General features: G+C 32.2%; 1 protein-coding gene across 7 annotated transcripts in view; it reads right to left on the bottom strand.

Annotated features, from left to right (window-relative positions):
- LOC127708950 (uncharacterized) overlaps positions 1-18,461 on the bottom strand; it is a 172,971-nt gene that overhangs the window by 129,771 nt on the left and 24,739 nt on the right. For 3 of the 7 annotated variants that reach the window (XM_052214160.1, XM_052214165.1, XM_052214163.1), the window contains exons 2-4: positions 6,516-6,651; positions 3,883-4,039; positions 1,943-1,987 (exon numbers count right to left, since the gene is read on the bottom strand). The exons of 2 other annotated variants lie outside the window; for them this stretch is intronic. In XM_052214160.1, coding sequence (XP_052070120.1) covers positions 1,943-1,987; positions 3,883-4,039; positions 6,516-6,641 — 328 coding nt within the window. In that variant the 5' untranslated portion in view covers positions 6,642-6,651. Of the gene's footprint in view, positions 1-1,942; positions 1,988-3,882; positions 4,040-6,515; positions 6,652-12,435; positions 12,702-18,175; positions 18,335-18,461 lie in introns of those variants that run through there. 2 more of the 7 variants (XM_052214166.1, XM_052214162.1) reach the window with 2 other exon arrangements.

Raw genomic sequence — 18,461 nt, forward strand, 5'->3', positions numbered from 1 at the left:
TATTTTTCATTATTATATACTTAGTAGTAAATTGTGTGTGTAATACAATTGATGACAATCGTAATGTATAAGCCATCCGTGATGATATCGATATCAGCCACGGTTGCAAAGGCTTTATCAAACCCCTAATCTGTATTACGTTACGTATTCGGTATCAGTCAGGGTTACAAAACTTTATCAAACCCCTAATATGTATTACGTCATATTATTAATCGAATACTTTTAAGGATTTGTGATTCGTTAAAACTTGATCACATGTACATTTGTATTTGCTCAGTTTGCACGCCAATACTGTTGTGTTTAGCTTTTCGTAGGTCAAAAACAGCACTTCGTCCTCAGTCCATATGCTTCTCTTAGGTCGATATAACCTCGTATCGACCTCATACAAAGGCTATAATTGTATAATGTCTCGTGAAAAATAGATAAGAGAGAGAGTATTTTGTACTTGAGGTACATGTATATAATAAACTGTATATGATATGGCTTTTTCGATATCACACACTGTATAAACCGTCAACCAATATAATACCTCGAGCAGAGCTCTTGGGTTATATTGGTGTCTCGGTTTGATACAGGTGTGATATTGAAAAAGCCATATAACATTCTCTATTTATATCACTACATTGCCTACCATTAAATGAAGATCTAAAAAAAATATAAAAACTAATCTCAGCATCCTTTAAAGAAAAATACGAAAACTACCACTTTCAATTATTATCAAATCTTAATTTTTGAATATTCAAACTAACAATATTTTTTTTAAATGTGTTCGACTAATAACTACTATTCTCTATAGTAACTTGCATTTCCCTGAAGCAGGTTATCTCAATTTCAGTTAAGTTTGTTTTTTTAATTCAACATCTTGCTCGTTATTTTTTGTCGTGTGGATTGAAGTCATATTGACCTAAATGAATGATTTTTTTATCCATGTTTATTATCTATTTTTTTACTTGGCAAACAACTTCACTTTTGACAGAATTAAAATGTTAAGTATCGGACGACACATATGTATAAGTGAAAGACATATGGACACTTTCACTGTAATTGTTTTGTTGAAAGCGGCAGAATTTGATGACAACATGTGAAATTTTAATACAAAAGAATCTAAACGATACACTGATTTTTATTGTACGTACGTTTATATCCAATAGTGTACTGTTTATTAGCCCACTAAAAGAGTTTAAACGAACGAGGTTTGTGATCCCATAAATTGTGAAACCCTACCCCATGTTTGTAACTAAGGAATTTTGGTTCCGATTGTAACTGTTTTGGAAATCTATGTTTTAATTTATTAAAAACATGTCTAGACTTGAGGTGATTTAAAGCCTAGTATATTGTATAGACACTTGTTAAGTATTGAAGAATATATTATTTTGACCTCTAAATGTCGTGAGTTTTTTTTTTTGTGTCGTTGGGTGATTGTCTCATTGGCGTATATATACATCATACCGATTCTTATTTTATTTACATAAACAATGTTTTGCAATATCTTTCAAATATACAAAATCAAAATGTAATTTACACGTTTGATGTTATTGCGAACATTTTGCATGTTTTTTTGTACAATTTTGCATAGACGGACATCCATAAAAGAATTGAATCAATCATAATCCAAAGGTGTATATGTACGAAAATGCATTGCCTTAGTTTGAGAAAAATAAAATCTATTATTTTTGTGAAATAAATACATGGACTGCAACTCTTTGAGCATCATGGTTACGAAATTGGTATTTATTAATATAAAATTAAGAGATGTGGCATGTGACTGACAATCTATTCACAAGAGAGCAAAGGTCGACGATATTTATCATTCAATTCAAAAACAAGCATAGCTGAATTTTATACAATCTATTTATGATGAGAAAATTCAGAAATGTTTTACTAATTTATAATTACTTCACAGCAAATCGGAAAAAAAATATTTATAGGAGACGATACGTACGGCTTTCTAAAAACTCAGATCTTGTATGGTGTATGCAGTAATTATCTGAAATAGAAAAAAATATTATCCAAAACTTACACAGAATTTTGCGAATATTATGTCTTATTCACTAATAAATATCAATTTGAATGTCGTCCTGGATATGCATGAAATATTTGCAACTGGACGTTAATCATACAATAATTAGTTAGAGAATTTCTATAAAAGCATGCAAAGCAAACCTTTGATCGACTTGCTTGCTATGTTTTTTTGGATGTTTGCAAACAATAGGTAGGGAGAGTTTCAGTATGTTTACTATATACTGGAATTTGATTGGACAATAAACATTACCTTCATTTCAAGGTTAAGTTCCACATTGTATGTTAATGTTTATTGTCAAATCAAATCCCAGTATATATTAAACAGACTGAAACTCCGCCTACTTATTGTTTGCAAACATCCAAACAAACACAGCAAACAAGTCGATCAAAGTTTTGCTTTGCATGCTTTTATAGAAAAGCTGTAAATAATTTGATAATAAATATATATTTCTTTAGATATCCGATTTCGCATCCATTGTAAAAGGACAATAACTCCTGTCAAGTACATTTATAATAGCCCCCATTACCACAGCAGAAACATTCATGATTGCATGTACTTTAAAGTTTAGAGCTGCATATTGCGTACATCAAATACATTTTTAAAGTTATGTCGATCAGGGAAGTCTTAAATGAAAAAGGATTATCAATACTCATCAGTTTCATAATATTTGTAATATATTTTTGGATATAAAATATTATAAATATCATCATTACTTGTTTTTTCTTGAATACATATTCTTTATTGCCCAGTAGTGTATGCTAACCAAATGAATAGAGTAATCCTTTTTTTAATATAAGCATATACTGTATATAATAGAACATTTGATCACAACTTATGATCGTCATTTTCATAACTTTATGTGTAAGCTCTTGAATATATCAGACTTAATGCTATTTTGAAAATATTGATTATTAAAAGCAGCAATCTTCTAAAGTCGTACTTATTCCAATCCGTATTTACTTAACAAAGTGTTCAGTTCACATGTATATGAACCTGCATGCTAAAAATATTTAAAAAAAATGTTGTTATCTTAGTATTTATACTCAGAAAGACAGGGGTATAAAGAGGTTGAAACAATATGGTGATTCTATTTTAGCATTCCAACGTATTGCCAAATATTACTTAGCTACCAATACTACGGTGTGAAAAGGCACGCACCTCTTTCAGGAGGCAGAACGTACTTCGAGCTAGCATTCAGAAACACAAGAGTTTTCTTTCATTCTTTGATATATGTATATGATATCTATTATTTGAAGTTGTGTTTCATCGTCTTTAAAACCAATATTCTCAGTCAAGTTATTCATCTGATCTTTTTTCTACATTTATTAAAATATAAAAAAGATGAAATAAGACAGATAAATTTCATGCGTCCGAATTTACTTTTCTAGATTTACATTCAGTTAAAACGCTAAAACTCAAATATTTGAAAGCAAGAGATGTATAAATACGTAGAAACGTTAGGAACGAAATGACCAAAAGGAATCTAAACGGAATTGCCAAATCAGCTAAGGTCAAGTTTGGAAGGCTTGGATACTCATAAAATCAATGAAACCCACACGACCGCTTACGTGTCTGCCCCAAATCAGAAACATCATTTGAAGCTCTCGTCGTTGTTTTCGTCAGGACTAGCGTTTGTGTTCATTTAGGAGTTTGGTCAGGTTCGATACACAACTTGACATGCATTCTTAACAATTATTTTATTATTGAGGACCAGTGTTGACCTGCAAAGATAATCTTTAGTAATTTATGTTCCTGAATTGTTGTCCTATGGATATCTCCCTTTTTCATAGTTTTGACATTCAATTTCAGCAAGCTGAATGTGCTACAGATGTAACATTTGAATAGTCTTGGCTTCTTACCTTCTTTATGCTTGGTTGTTTTATTTGAACTATGAGCTGATGTTACACCATTGTTTGAATCTTGAGTACTGTTATCTGATTTCGGTAAATCGATTAATACTGCTATCAACAATGCTACCACACAAATAAGCATGAAAACAACAACACACGGCAGCCACTGAAAACAAGTTTTTTTCTTTAATAATTAAATTATAAGACGTAAGCATTCCATAGAATACTGGCATTCGGCTAGTCAGATATCTCAAATAAAGAACAAATATGTATATTGTTTCTTTTCAGATAGTCAGATTAACACAATCAATGACAACAAAACATAATACATTCATATCTGGCTTCACCTTCTTAAACGACACAGTCTTAAGTCATTCTTTATTCTTTGAATCAAAAATAAACACAAAATGCATTATATTATTAGATACCGATTTTTCTGTGAAAATTTCACTGACATCAATTCGTGTGATGCACAGTTCATAATTCTATTGTGGTGTACGGGTGATCTGTCGTATAGGAGTTGTCCGTTGTTATTCTGTGGTTTACATGTTATAATGTAATATTATATTATTTATTTATGTATTTATCTGTCCTGAGTGTTCATGTGTTTATTTGTACTGTATTCCTGTCACGTAATGTTGTCTTTTAGCGGTATTTTTAACATTGCCATATAAGCGGGAGGTTTGGCTAGCCATAAAACCAGGTTCAACCCACCATTTTTTCTTAAAATGTCCTGTACCAAGTCGGGTATATGGCAGTTGTTATCAAATAATCCGTTTCTATGTATGTTGGCGTTTATTTTTGTAGCAGTTTAGTGTTTCTTTTGTTCTGTTGTTTTCCTCTTATAGTTGATGTGTTTCCCTCGGTTTTGGTTTGTGACCTGGATTTGTTTTCGCTTATTCGACTTATGACTATTGAACAGCGGTATACTACTGTTGCCTTTTCTATGTTTATGAACATAGAGAATACATTTCAGATGAAGCAGCAACTCCGTCAACAATGACTAATGGAATACTAAAAGTCCAACGAATTCGAAAACAAGTGACAAACAACTGGTGTTTATACTATATACAAAGCTCTAAATCGCCACTAAAATATGGCAAAAGCAACAATTAGTGAGACGGGAACATGAACATTTGACAGGATTTAACTAGTTTCTTTAGTATATAAATCCTCCCCCTTTTAATCTACATTACTGGACTGTTTATCAAAAGGTACAAAATAAATGACGTTATAATAGATAGTAATAAATCATGAAAACAAACAAATAAACAATAATTGTAAAAATATCGTATCAGAGACTGCATGCACTTTTTGAATGAAAGATCAAAGTATTTAACCTGCTTTTGATGAAAATTAATCATGGTAGTCATACAATTTAATATTTGTGACTGTACTCCATACTTGAAGTTTGGCTCTCACCGACATGTTTAACCCAACCATTCGTGACAGTTTGGATTGGTTCTAACCTCTCTTAAAATCTGCCAGAAACTGTTAGAACTGTTCTAGGCATGTCCTCGATATCTTGAGAAAAGTTTCTGACAAAAGCCTATCTACCCTAGAAATGTTTTGTTTTCTAAATCCTGGTATCTACTAGTATGTTAATTGAGTTTATATTGGACAGTTCTAACTTAGAACAATTGTGAACAGTGCTATCCAAGAACAGATTTTAACAGTTCTATCATAGAACAGATTCTAACAGTTTTTAACGGTTCTACGTTAGAACAGAGACTGACAGTACTATCTACGAACAGTTTTTTGCAGTTCTACCTTAGAACAAATTCTAACAGTTCTATCTCTAATCTGTTTTGAACAGTTCTATTTATAAACTCGTTTCTTCATCTATTTATTACTTGCATTCTATTTTCATCATTTTCGATAAAATATTGTAATATCCTAGTTACTGTCTAGAAATATTTAGTTCTTTCATTTTAAGAAATTATTCCTACTTTCGTTATCTTTTTTCATTCTTAGTTATGTGACCCGTTGTTATTAATTAGCGCATACAAAATTCACCAAATAATACGAAACCACATGCATAATTCTAAATCAGGTGAAATTAGGTAATGCACCATTCACAAAGAAAATGATTTTGCCATCCTGCAATTCAAATATTTCATCTGTATTATCATATACAAAAGAAGTATTATAAATCAATTTTAAACTTTGAGATATAAAAGAACTAGCATACACCCAAGTTTATAGAAGTATTCTAAACACAGAAGATGAAACCTGTAATGGTTTTTATTATTATTTTTAATCCTGATATCGAAAATATGTTTTACAGCGAAAACATGACTAAGAGCGGCTCTAACTTACGTATTTTAGAATTGTTTTACCCTACAACAAAAAATAAGAAAAGACGTATAAAGTTTGTCTAAAATTGATTAGAGAAACAGATTCCACCACAGCATTTTCGTGCAATACGACATTTCTCCACTCGCGACAGTTAAATTATATAAAAAAAAACAACAACAAAAAACACACACTTGTTAGTCCTTACGTTTTTAATTTGAAAATTTAACTGTTGGATAATTTAGATATATCGTATAACACTGGATGCAGAGGCCTATATTTCTTGGCGTACATAACACTTAAATCAAAGAAAATAAGGAAAATAAATATGTGTAAGAAAAACAAACCTTTTTCACTTTTTGACGACACCTGACAGTCTTGGAACGTGTGGTTGTTTGAATTTGTCTGACTGAATCGTCTAAAAGTTGGTGATCAGTACCTGATGTATCCATGACAGTAAGTTCTGACGTCATTTTTTTTTACCTGAAAAAAAATACTACTAAAATGTACATTGGCTATATAAGTATAGGAAGCTAGAAAGTAATTTCAATTCACAGGTACACAAACAGTTAAATAAAATGTTTATTGCAAACACGAAATTAAACACCTCAATTAATTTGAAAGGAGTCGTTCGAATATTGTTTAACATTATTCTAATTATTTTTTTCATTGTGTTTGTCTTATTACAAAATCAGCCGTGATCGTAAATAGTTTAATGGTGATTAACGTATGTTTACAAAATTATAATTAATTAACTTGTCACTTGACGAACACATTTTCTATACACACCAAGACAACATATAACATATACATGTAGTCGCATAGAACTGTTACACAAACATGGCAGTTGTGGACTGAATATGGGTTTCAAGAAAACACAGTTTTGGCCAAGACAGTCATTTAACTACGAATGATTGACCAATCAACGATACTATACCATATAAAGAATCGAAGTTTCTGAAAACAAGCTTAAAGTACATAAACTGATATTAGGAAATCATGCCGTACTGCTGCTGGACTCTTGTATCAGTTGCTGAACTCCAAAGAAAGTTTCGTGAAGCAACGTCGTAACACGATGTGTTGCAATGCATAAAACAAGATTTCAATGAAGAAAAACAAACGAAACATTTACTATTGCTTAAAACCACCAATAAGCGAGTTGTTGTTCATTCCAAAATATACAAGCCGCCATGATTGAACAATACTTTAACCATAACCTTTATCAATAAGTCTAGTAAGCCAAGAAGAAAGATTTGCAGAACAATTCCTCAACATGCAAGCTTTATCATATATGATTATTTGGTAGGGTTAAACTAGTTACACGTCTTCCTTTAATATCGATATGTCGATTAACAAATCGGTCATTGTTAATGTTTGATTTGATAAAAATGAGTTGAGGTGATTGAATTTCATTTGTGTATTGAAAAAACATTGGATCTGAATTAGCACTTTTAGTTCTATACCGTCTATGAACACATGCCTCTACTATTAATCTCTATATCTATGATAAAATTATGTAATAAGATTGTTAATCAATTTTTGATTTATGATATCTATGTCCTTGCTGTAAAAGTTTCATTTTGGAAATGATAATATTACGTTCATTTGAATCCGAAACATTAATGCATATACGAGCATTTAAAATTAATAGAAAAAAATCCTTTCCTTTAGAAGTAGTCGACTTAACATTATCACCAAAACATGAAAGGAAAAATAGGAAAGGAAAAGTACTCCCGTCGATCACATGTTTCTTTATGAAAATTACAATGAGCAATAATAATTTCAAGGTCTAAAAGAGAACATCGATCTTTTTTTTTTTATGTTGGATGTAGTAAGAATGAGTTTGTTGATAAACTTTCATTATTGTATTAGATATAAAACATCTAGATTGATTTCCAAAAATATATCGACTAGCTACCTCTAGGAATTGTTAGACATATCTTACAAGAGATATGTGTTGATATAAAAAAAAGATGTGTTACGATTGCCGATGAGACAACTCTCCACCAGAGACCAAATGACATAGAAGTTAAAAGCTATAGGTCATCGTACGACCTTCAACAATGAGCAAGACCAATACCTCATAGTCAGCTATAAAAGACCCAGGAATGACAAATGTAAAACAATTCAAACGAACGACAAAACTAATGGCCTGATTTATGTACAAAACAATGAAAGAAAAACATGATATGCAGCAGCAAACGACAATCACTGAATTACAGGCTCCTGACTTTGAACAGAATGTTGCGGGGTTAAACTTGTTTGTTTGCGCCAAACCCTCCCCTAACCTCGGATAGTGGTGTAAGAGTACAACATAAGAACAAACTATAAAAATATTTCTGAAATTTTATCATAAACACACTGCGATTCATAACAGGAAATGAATAAATTTGCAAATATTTGGGCACAATTAATCAAATAGGAATATCATTTGATTAACGGAATGTAATATTAAAAAAAATACCCCGAAAATGATAAAGAAATATCGAATGACTTCAATGTTTTGTAATTTCAAATAATGCATTTTTACAAGTTTTATTACTGTAAAAGGAAATATGACGACTGCGGTAGATATAATTACATCTAGATTTATTAAATATCATTTCAATAAATAGGAAAACATGTTATTGAGTGAATATTGTGAGGGTATTACCAGTGTCTGAGCAGAAAGTTGATGAGCCAGGGTTAGGTCAAACGTCCTTTTTCTAAAAAGGTTCATCGGAAGATACCAAGACCTTGTTGATAAATATTCCGTTTCAACTTCACAAATAATACATGATGGTCTTGAAGTATAGATTCTATGTACTGACGTTGTTTATCATCTTATTTACGTGTTATAGTGTTCTTTTATTTGTCTTTGTAAATCATTGACCTTTACTGTTTAGTCCATTTTTGGAAATATCCTTTTGGCGTGGCTCGGTACTTATGCATCCCGCCAATGCGTTGTTGTACTATGGTCATTTTATGTATTCTTGTCTTTCATTTTTGCTTATGTGCTTTGTCTATATGCCATTTTGTTTTTCTTTGTTGACATATTTTGTTTTATAAGGATTAAGATTATAACACAATGTTCACTGCTTTACCCATATTTTTGAAATTTTTACCTATTATGTCTGTTTGCTTTGTTCACACATTGTTGTCAATATAATGGAATTTTATGCGACTGTCATACAAGTGAGATGTTTAGCTAGCTATAAAACCAGGTTTAATCCGCCATTTTTCGCATAAGGAAATGCCTGTACCAAGTCGGGAATATAACAGTTGTTTTCCATTCGTTTGATATGTTTGAGCTTTTGATTTTGCCATTTGATAAGGGACTTTCCGATTTGAAGTTCGGTATTTTTGTTATTTTACTTTTTAGTATACTTAATAGGTAAAATATATCTGTCAATGGAGACAAGTTGAGCCTCACAGTTAATCATACGTGCTTATTCATGATTTTTGTATGCAGCTAATGATTGTGCACTAACATCAGAGATTATGAAAATTGCTCACTTAGAATAAAGGACGACGCACTGAAATAACAGTTTATGTAGGAGGACGATAACGACAATTCCATAAATTTAAATATATAAACTATCATAAAGCAACCCAAGGAAACATACATATATTCACACCCCCCCCCCCCCCCCCCCCCCCATCCTACCTTAAATATATATATATATATATATATATAAACAAGTCTAAATTGAAAAAAACGTTCTATCCTATGATTGCGTTGGATATATATATATGATCTCTAAAAGACATCATACGTTCGTCAACGATAGACAAGTGACTAATAATCATTACAATATATTTGGTCCGGGTACAGAGAAAGAGAACAAAAATGACAATATTTGGAAAATGTCTCCCTCGAATTCCTTTGTAACTCCAGAACTCTCACTGCGCGTATTGTTAATGTTATACATCGTTTCTTATTTATTTCCATCCGCCGTTATGTAGTTTTTCGTTTTCATCAAGGGCCTATATCCACCGAGTATGATATAAATAACATGCAAAAATAAGATTATCGAAACACTTGCCAATCGAACACTAACCAATGATGTGCTGAAGGTCCATCAATATAAAAGAGAGGCGAAAGAGAGCAAAAGACATTCAAACTCATAAGTCGAAAATAAACTGACAACGCCATGGTTAAAAAAGAAAAAAGACAAACAGACGAACATCAGTACACAAAACACAACATAGAAAACTAAAGACTGAGCAACACGAACCCCACCAAAAACTAGGGGTGATCTCAGGTGCTCCGGAAGGGTAAGTAGATCCTGCTCCACATGTGGCACCCGTCTTGTTGCTCATGTTAGTATTAACCCGGTAATAAGTCTGATTCGGTAGGTCACATTCGGGGAAAAGGGGACGGGATTGCAGGAACGACATTTGGACAAATACGCTATCATCTGTAAAACGGATATTCCATAACGGTCAACCAACTCGTGATGGCGTACGTAATATTTACGTAGGGATGATTTTAACTTCACCACTTAGATCTCTTGGTTTAAAAGCTTGCTTCCTTGTGAGCAGCAACCCTCTATCAAGGAAATCATGATATGAAATACCAGCCCTGGAATATCGTATCAACTGGGAGATATATACTCTGTATGCAGGCGTTGCTTGAAAGTTGGTACATTGAAATGGAAATTTCACAATTGGGAAGCTGAAATCATCTCTTTTGTCGTAAAGTTTTGTTTTCAACCGACCCTCATTGTCAATTTCTAGATGTAAGTCAAGATATGAGGCAGACTTAACTGTATCTGTTTTATCCTTAATCTCAAGTTCGATAGGATAGATGCATTCAAAATAGTCACCAAATTTTGAATTATTTAGTGAGAGAACATCATCTATATAGTGGAAAGTAAAGTTAAAGGATACTGCTAACTTCTTTTCTTTCTTCATAAGAAGTTCCTGTATGAAGTCAGCCTCATATGAATAAAAGAACAAGTCGACAAGAAGAGGGGCACAGTTGGTTCCCATGGGAATGCCGACTGTTTGTTCAAAAACACGTCCTCCAAACGTAACAAATATGTTGTCAATCATGAAATCAAGCATCTTCATAATGTCCGTTTCAGAGAACTTTTTGTTTGAACCAGAGTGATTCTTTTCAAAGTAGGATTTATCCCTCCCTAAGACAAGATACTTGTATCTACATTGGGCATTCTTTTTTATGAAACGAAACAGGACCAACTCTTCAAATTGTCTTTTAGTTTGGAATGTGTAAAGTGTAGAAAAGTCAAATATTTTAATACTATTGCAAGATGAAAGAGTTTTAGATTGTATGTACTCTAAAAGATCTTTGGAATTTTTTAGTATCCACATCTGATTCACGCCACCTCTAGAATATGTAGTTTTACAATAACTTGGAAGCCCGGCTTTGATTGCTGATAAAATTGAAGTTAATAATTTAGAAAGAGGTTTCGTGGAGCACTTGACAATTTTTTAGTATCCACATCTGATTCACACCACCTCTAGAATATGTAGTTTCACAATAACTTTGAAACCCGGCTTTGATTGCTGATAAAATTGATGTTAATAATTTAGAAAGAGGTTTTGTGGAGCTGTTGGAAGACCCAGCAATATAACGTTTTTGTCAGGACACTTATATAGTTAAGGTATCCAATACAGTGATGGATCCAGTTCTTCATCTTTGGTTGAATCGTTTGTAATCTGCCTTATTAACTTAGGCGGACAATTTCTAACTTGATGAAGTTAAATTAAGGAAAGATTTAATGTAATATGACTTTCATATATATGGATTCGAAATTCTATGTTAGTATTGTTTATCTTAAGTGTCTGTGATGTCACCTCTTTTTTTATTGTTTTGATACTGCTTATTTCTCGTTAAAGAAGATAACAGAATAAGAGAAACGTACTTGCAGTGACGTTTTAGTATGACTCCACTTGAAAAGACATTTTTATTAAAGTAAAAAAATACTATTATCTTGTAATTGTTTTCATTTATTACTGTTTCATTGTAAAAAAAAAGTGAAAGCAGCCACTCTATATTGCACAAACAGATAAGCTTACATTTGCATAATTAAAGCATACAGGTAAAAGCAGGATGAAGCTATGTGTGCACAAGACAAGCGAGGAAATAGTGCATCTACAATTTTTAAATAGGCCGAGTAAAACCTTAACTGCACATTTAAACAAATGAATATAATGATGCAATCTTTCTATTTGCCCTCGGTATGTGTATAGCTTGGATTATTTAATATAGATTCTTTAAGTTTTAAGAACAAAAGGTGTACATGTAACATGACTACTTACAGTTTCACATGGTTCTTCATGCAATCGTATATAAACAGCATGCTGATGCAGCAACAAAAAAAGCAAAATTCCGATGCTACACGTTATTTATTCCATGAAACAAACTGAAGCAAATGTTAAATGAAAATTCCTGAACATTTTAAACAGGTAGAATGTATTTTCCGAGTACAAGTACAAGACAAAATAAATCTCTTACTTATTCAAACAAATAATTGCATTTACAACACAATGCATAACATTTCGCCTCAATTCATTGAGATTTCATGTCAATATAAAATAAAATAAGTTAGGTCACAACCCCGTAATATCTTATTTCTTTATATCTTATTTCTTTATTTCATCGAAAATTATTTATACTATGCGTAAGTCACGTTTTACGTTGAATTGGAAAAACGAGTTGTGGATACTAGCAATTCACACTTTTCCCCCTCTAAAAATAGATTATCTGAAAGTGAAAGTGACAAAAACTTGTGGCAAATTGTAATATTGTCCTAAGTTTGATTTACGACAACGAAAATAGAATTGATGACGTTAATTTTAATCCGTTGAAATGCATAAACATTCTCTCAGAAAATGAAAAGATTTACGACAAAATGCCAAAAAGGAGAGTTAAAAATTGCAAGTTTTCAGTATCTTTTTAGCGTTGATAACTATAGAATTTTATAAATAATTTATTGCACTAATTCAGATGAACCTACAATGTACGCGTTCATTTATACCTTAAATACGAAATATATTCTTTAAGTTATTTACATATGTTTTATATAAGAGAGTGGCGAAAGATACCAAAGGGACATTCAAACTCATAAGTCGAAAATAAAGACACAAAACACAAAACAGAAAACTAATGACTGACCAACATTTAAAACTGGGGGTGATCTCAGGTGCTCCGGGTGGGGGTGGGGGTGGGGGTGGGGGATGGGGAGGGGGAAAGGACCTGAGATCCTGCTCCACTTGTGGCACCCGTCGTTTTGCTCATGTAAGTACAAACCCGGTGATAAGTCTTATTCGGTAGGTCACATTCGGGGAAAAGGGAACGGGACTGTAGTTACGACAATTGGAACATATCCGTTGTCATCTGTGAAACGGATAAACCATAACGGTCAACCAATTCGTTTCATATCTAATGAAAACGAAACAACACATTAAAAAAACCTGAAATGAAATTGCTCTATTCCACTCAACTTGATAGGTTGTCTATTATTTTCATTACGAAGTGTTGTTGCAATTCATTTTAATGAAATAAATATTTTATTGTTTTCTCAAAAGTATCTCCTGATATTCATGATTTCACAGCACAATATAATCATCGATACGTTTCCCTGTACAGTATGCGATATATCACCCGGATGATTCTCAATATAAAAATAGCCGGAATAAACGTGTAACGTGTTATAAGCTCCGTATTATAGGTGCTCCTCACACAAAAATGTGGAACACAGGATATGTTACTGCTGAGAAATAAATGGGAAGTAGACAATTGGAAATCATCACGTTTGACGTTACAGATTCTAGTTTCATGTCGTCCATTTGTCTCAATATCGAGTATAGGTCAAGTTAACTACACAGGTAAATTACTGTTGCTTTTTGCTTAACATATCCATTTTGAATATATAAGCTAAATAAAAGCTACCGAGGTATTCGCATTAACCCTAAAATGAGGCAGACGACGAATGATTTATTTTTTGCTCTATTTGTGTCTCAATCTTTAGACAGTCTATATATCGTATAATGGAACAAAGCAGTAGACAGATGATTATGTATTGTTACAAAGTCAGTCTTTAAACAGAGGCCACCACAAAAAGATATGAAATACTGGTTCTGATGTAGACGCACATATATCATTTTTTATTCTGCAATATTGCCCAAGAAATTAATTTTGTTAAATATTTTTTACATAAAAATAACACTTTATGGATCTGTTGCGTCGAAAACGTTTTTCTGGATTTAACTTCACCATGCTTCAAAGCAAAAAAATTGAAAAAAAACAAGGATGTAGAAATATTTGTTCAGCTTCGTTCATCATTAATATTTAACAAAAGGGTCTCTCTATTTTTTGGGAGTTCCTTCATTTTGCGATTCCTTCATTTTTGGTTTAATATAAAAATAAGGAGATGTGGTATGATTGCAAATGAGACAACTATCCACCAAAGTTCAAATGAAGTGGATGTAAGCAATTATAGGCATCCGTACGGCCTTCAACAATGAAGAAGACTCATATCGCATAGTCGGCTATAAAAAGCCCCGACATGAAAAATATGAATCAATTCAATTGAGAAAACTAACGGCCTAATTTATAACAAAACAATTTACGAAAAACGAATATGACAGACATGACCTTTTTTGTGTGTTTTAAATGGATTAATCAACATCGGTAAATTACTGTTGCCTTTTATCAACTAGGCTTATGTATATAAGATGAGTCTTGCACTTCTTAAGCAATCTTTCTCACATTGCAAAGACATTATAGCTAAAAGGGTGAATGCATTAAAATATAAAAGAAAATTATATTAAAAAATTCCCCCATTCAATACATATGCATTCAGAGATCATAATAAAATACAATGCAGTGTTCGTTTCATCACAATTGCTGAGAGAAAATGATTTCGAGCGTAAACCGACTTATTTTGGCGAGCGATTTAATTTCTGGACTTTTGCGACAAGCAAACTAATGCGAATATTAATCGTCGCGAAAATATCAAACCAGAATCTTCTCTTATATGATGAATGCATCAACTTAGTTAGGAAATAGCAAAACATAACTTGTCGCGAAATCGGTTAGGAATGGATAAACACGAAAAAGTATTCGCAAGAATAAGTTGGTTTACAGTATTTTTTTTTAGGGTTAATTCAATTTGTATTTGAATGCTTAGTAAGATATTTCAGAATGTTTTCTATTTCATTTTTTGCATATAAAATTGAGAATGGAAATGGGGAATGTGTCAAAGAGACAACAACCCGACCATAGAACAGACAACAGCAGAAGGTCACCAACAGGTCTTCAATGCAGCGAGAAATTCCCGCACCCGGAGGCGTCCTTCAGCTGGCCCCTAAATATGAATGGTTTTCCTTCTTGAAAAATATGCTTAATGTCAAATGTGGGTTTATATCTTTTACAATCTATTATCAAATGTGTTGAAATATTTCATTGCTGTCCAAAAATATTCATAAAAGTTTATATTGGAAACATTTAAATTATTTAAATGACGTACATCTGCTTCTTCAATAATCCGCTTTTAAAAAATTCGTAACATTGCGAATAAATAATTATATATGCAAAGTTCTAGTTAATTAGTCAGACATAGGAATTTTCAGCTTCAACTTACAGGAAAATTATGGGGAATTTCTTTCGGAATGTTGATTAATTCAAAAAGATAATTGAATTACCAATCAGACATTTAAATCTGATTGTACATGTATTTTCTCATTTCGAATACTAAACTGATAAGTCAATCACATATGAAAAAAATCCCATGTATTAATAAAAGTCTATTTTTGTATGTAGAGACTATTTTTACTTTGCGGGAAATTAGCATAAATTTCCTCCTAAAGTAGTCTAGGAATTCCAAAGTAAAAACTTGAATGATTTTTTATTTGATAAAAATAAATGCTATACTATCGAAAAGTACAACAGACCTTATTTTGTGTTATTACCACATTTGCAAAGAATTATACAGGGGGGGGGGGGGGGGGATATAAGGACAGAAAATCTGTGCAAACAATTCTCTAATAACCTTCAGCAGAATGTTTTATAGACTACATTAAGGAAGTAGAAAACCCCAAGAGGGTCATGTTCTCGTTTGGTGTTGTTTTTTTTTACTACGAAATTTATAAATTCACAGTATAATCTATTGTAAGAATAAATCATCAGAAATATAAAGTTTCATACTTGAAAGGTATCATTTTCTTTTCATAAGAAAGCATAAACGAGAATTACCTTGAAATCGAAAATATATAGACGCCCGAGTTTTTAAAATCCAAAAAGACTTTCCTGCTGTATTTTTGTCAATTTTAGCACAGGATAAATTAATTCAGAAAAGTTATATTAACAGTTGTTTGACATTTAAGTACAGAAATTAAGTAAAATGTAGACAATGTACTCAGAAATGAAGTAGTTCCTACTTATCACTTAAAACACTTGATTACTGGTCATTTTTAAAATTAAAAAGAATACATACACTTTTGTTTTGCAAATATATAACTTTGGATTTCCATGTCTAACCATTCCGGATAACAATAATTTCAATGTGTAAATGAAACACTCAGAAAAAAGCCTTAAACATACACGTGGAATAAAAAATGCGAACTGATTATCTGCTTTATTTTTTAGAATAAGAATGCAGAATTTTTAAGAATGCAGATTATGTATCTATATTGTTCTTATGTTATATTTAACTCTTCGTATACTTAGAAATGTCCTACATTAATAGGTGTGTATTTTTACTACCAGGGAAGCAATATTAACACGTCTAGTAAGAAAAAACAAAATTGAACTCTCCGTGAATAAAAACATTAATAACATAACTAAGGTGACATTTTAAGAAGTTCATTCAAAATTGTGTTGTTAATATTACAAAAATATAAAAAATTCTTAATTACGTGTACTTCAAATGAGTCATACGCATATTAAAAAGTACAGTGGCGGATCCAGAACTTTTTGTAAAAGGGGGGGGGGGGGGGGGGGGGGGGGCGCCCGCTGACTGACCTAAGGGGGGGGGCGCCCGCTCCAGTCACGCTTCAGTGATTCCCTATATAATCAACCAAATTTTTCCCACGAAAGGGGGGGGGGGGCGGACCCCCCAGGCCCCCCCCCTAGATCCGCCTATGAAGTACCTATTAATTTGGTCACATCTAGTTAAGTTTGCCTCCTCCAATTCCCTCAGTGGTCTCAAAGAAGTGTTAAGACTATGCTACAATAGCCAACACGAGCCATTTAAGCGTGGTGAACTCAAATGAAATGAGTGGTGGTGATCCAAATGAATATAGATGCAGTGTTTATGTTTCAGTAGAGGATGGAAGGTTATATGTAAAATACAATTATATCACTAAAGTGATTTTGAACTAAACATGCAATTTTCATATAAAAAAAACAAACAAAGTCATTATATAGAAATGTAAAGGCTTGGTCAATATGGAGAAATTGTCTTAGCGAAAAAAAACGGCACTGATAGGTCACGGATCGTAATCCATTAAGATCTCTTCTGTCGAAATAAAAGTTTTTTTCAGCAGACGACATTTACTTCGCTTAATACAACAACAAACATATACTGAACTGGCTTTATCTAAACATATATTATAAGTTTTTATATATAAATGCTCAAAAAGGACGTAATTGACCAAATGGAAATATCTAAAAACATCTACACAAAACTCATCTTATCTATATTTAGACCTTTCTAACCGTGTTTTAATTAACATCATCGTTCAATCTTAGTAGTTGGAGCAAAAAATGTTGTCTTACAACCATAGATTAAGCCGACGATGAAAAGCATTTCTCGACTATCAAAAGCTATATTTTATAAAGCCAGTTTTGCCGAGTGGTCTTTGGCGCTGGAAACGGTGCAGGCGGTGTTGCGAGGATATCATAGTAGCATTGGTTCAAATCCCACTGAGAAAAGAACTAAAATTTGCTACTTCAAATTTTGCAGATCTAACATTGGTGAGTTAAATTTAAGACAAAGTATATATAAATATATATGAAAAAGTGTCTCATGGAACAGAATCATCAATGAGAACTTACCAAACTTTATGAATAGTGTTCGTCCAGAATTGTTCTATATACTCCGTCAAGTATCTATTGACGAAACGGCAACTTTGGCTTACACGGGAAAATAAGAAAACAAAAAGAAGTGTATACTTGGGAAGTTTAAACATTTGCAAATAATAGTTAAATGAATCTTTCTATCCATAATGCTATTCATTTTACATTTAAAGAGTACATATCATGTTTCATTTGAACTATTGATTCTAGAATGTATTGATAGCGTTCAACTATATACGAATACTTCTAAGTATCAACGGATTCT

This window comes from Mytilus californianus, unplaced genomic scaffold, assembly GCF_021869535.1.
Source record: "Mytilus californianus isolate M0D057914Y unplaced genomic scaffold, xbMytCali1.0.p SCAF_7, whole genome shotgun sequence".
Lineage (NCBI taxonomy): Eukaryota > Metazoa > Mollusca > Bivalvia > Mytilida > Mytilidae > Mytilus > Mytilus californianus.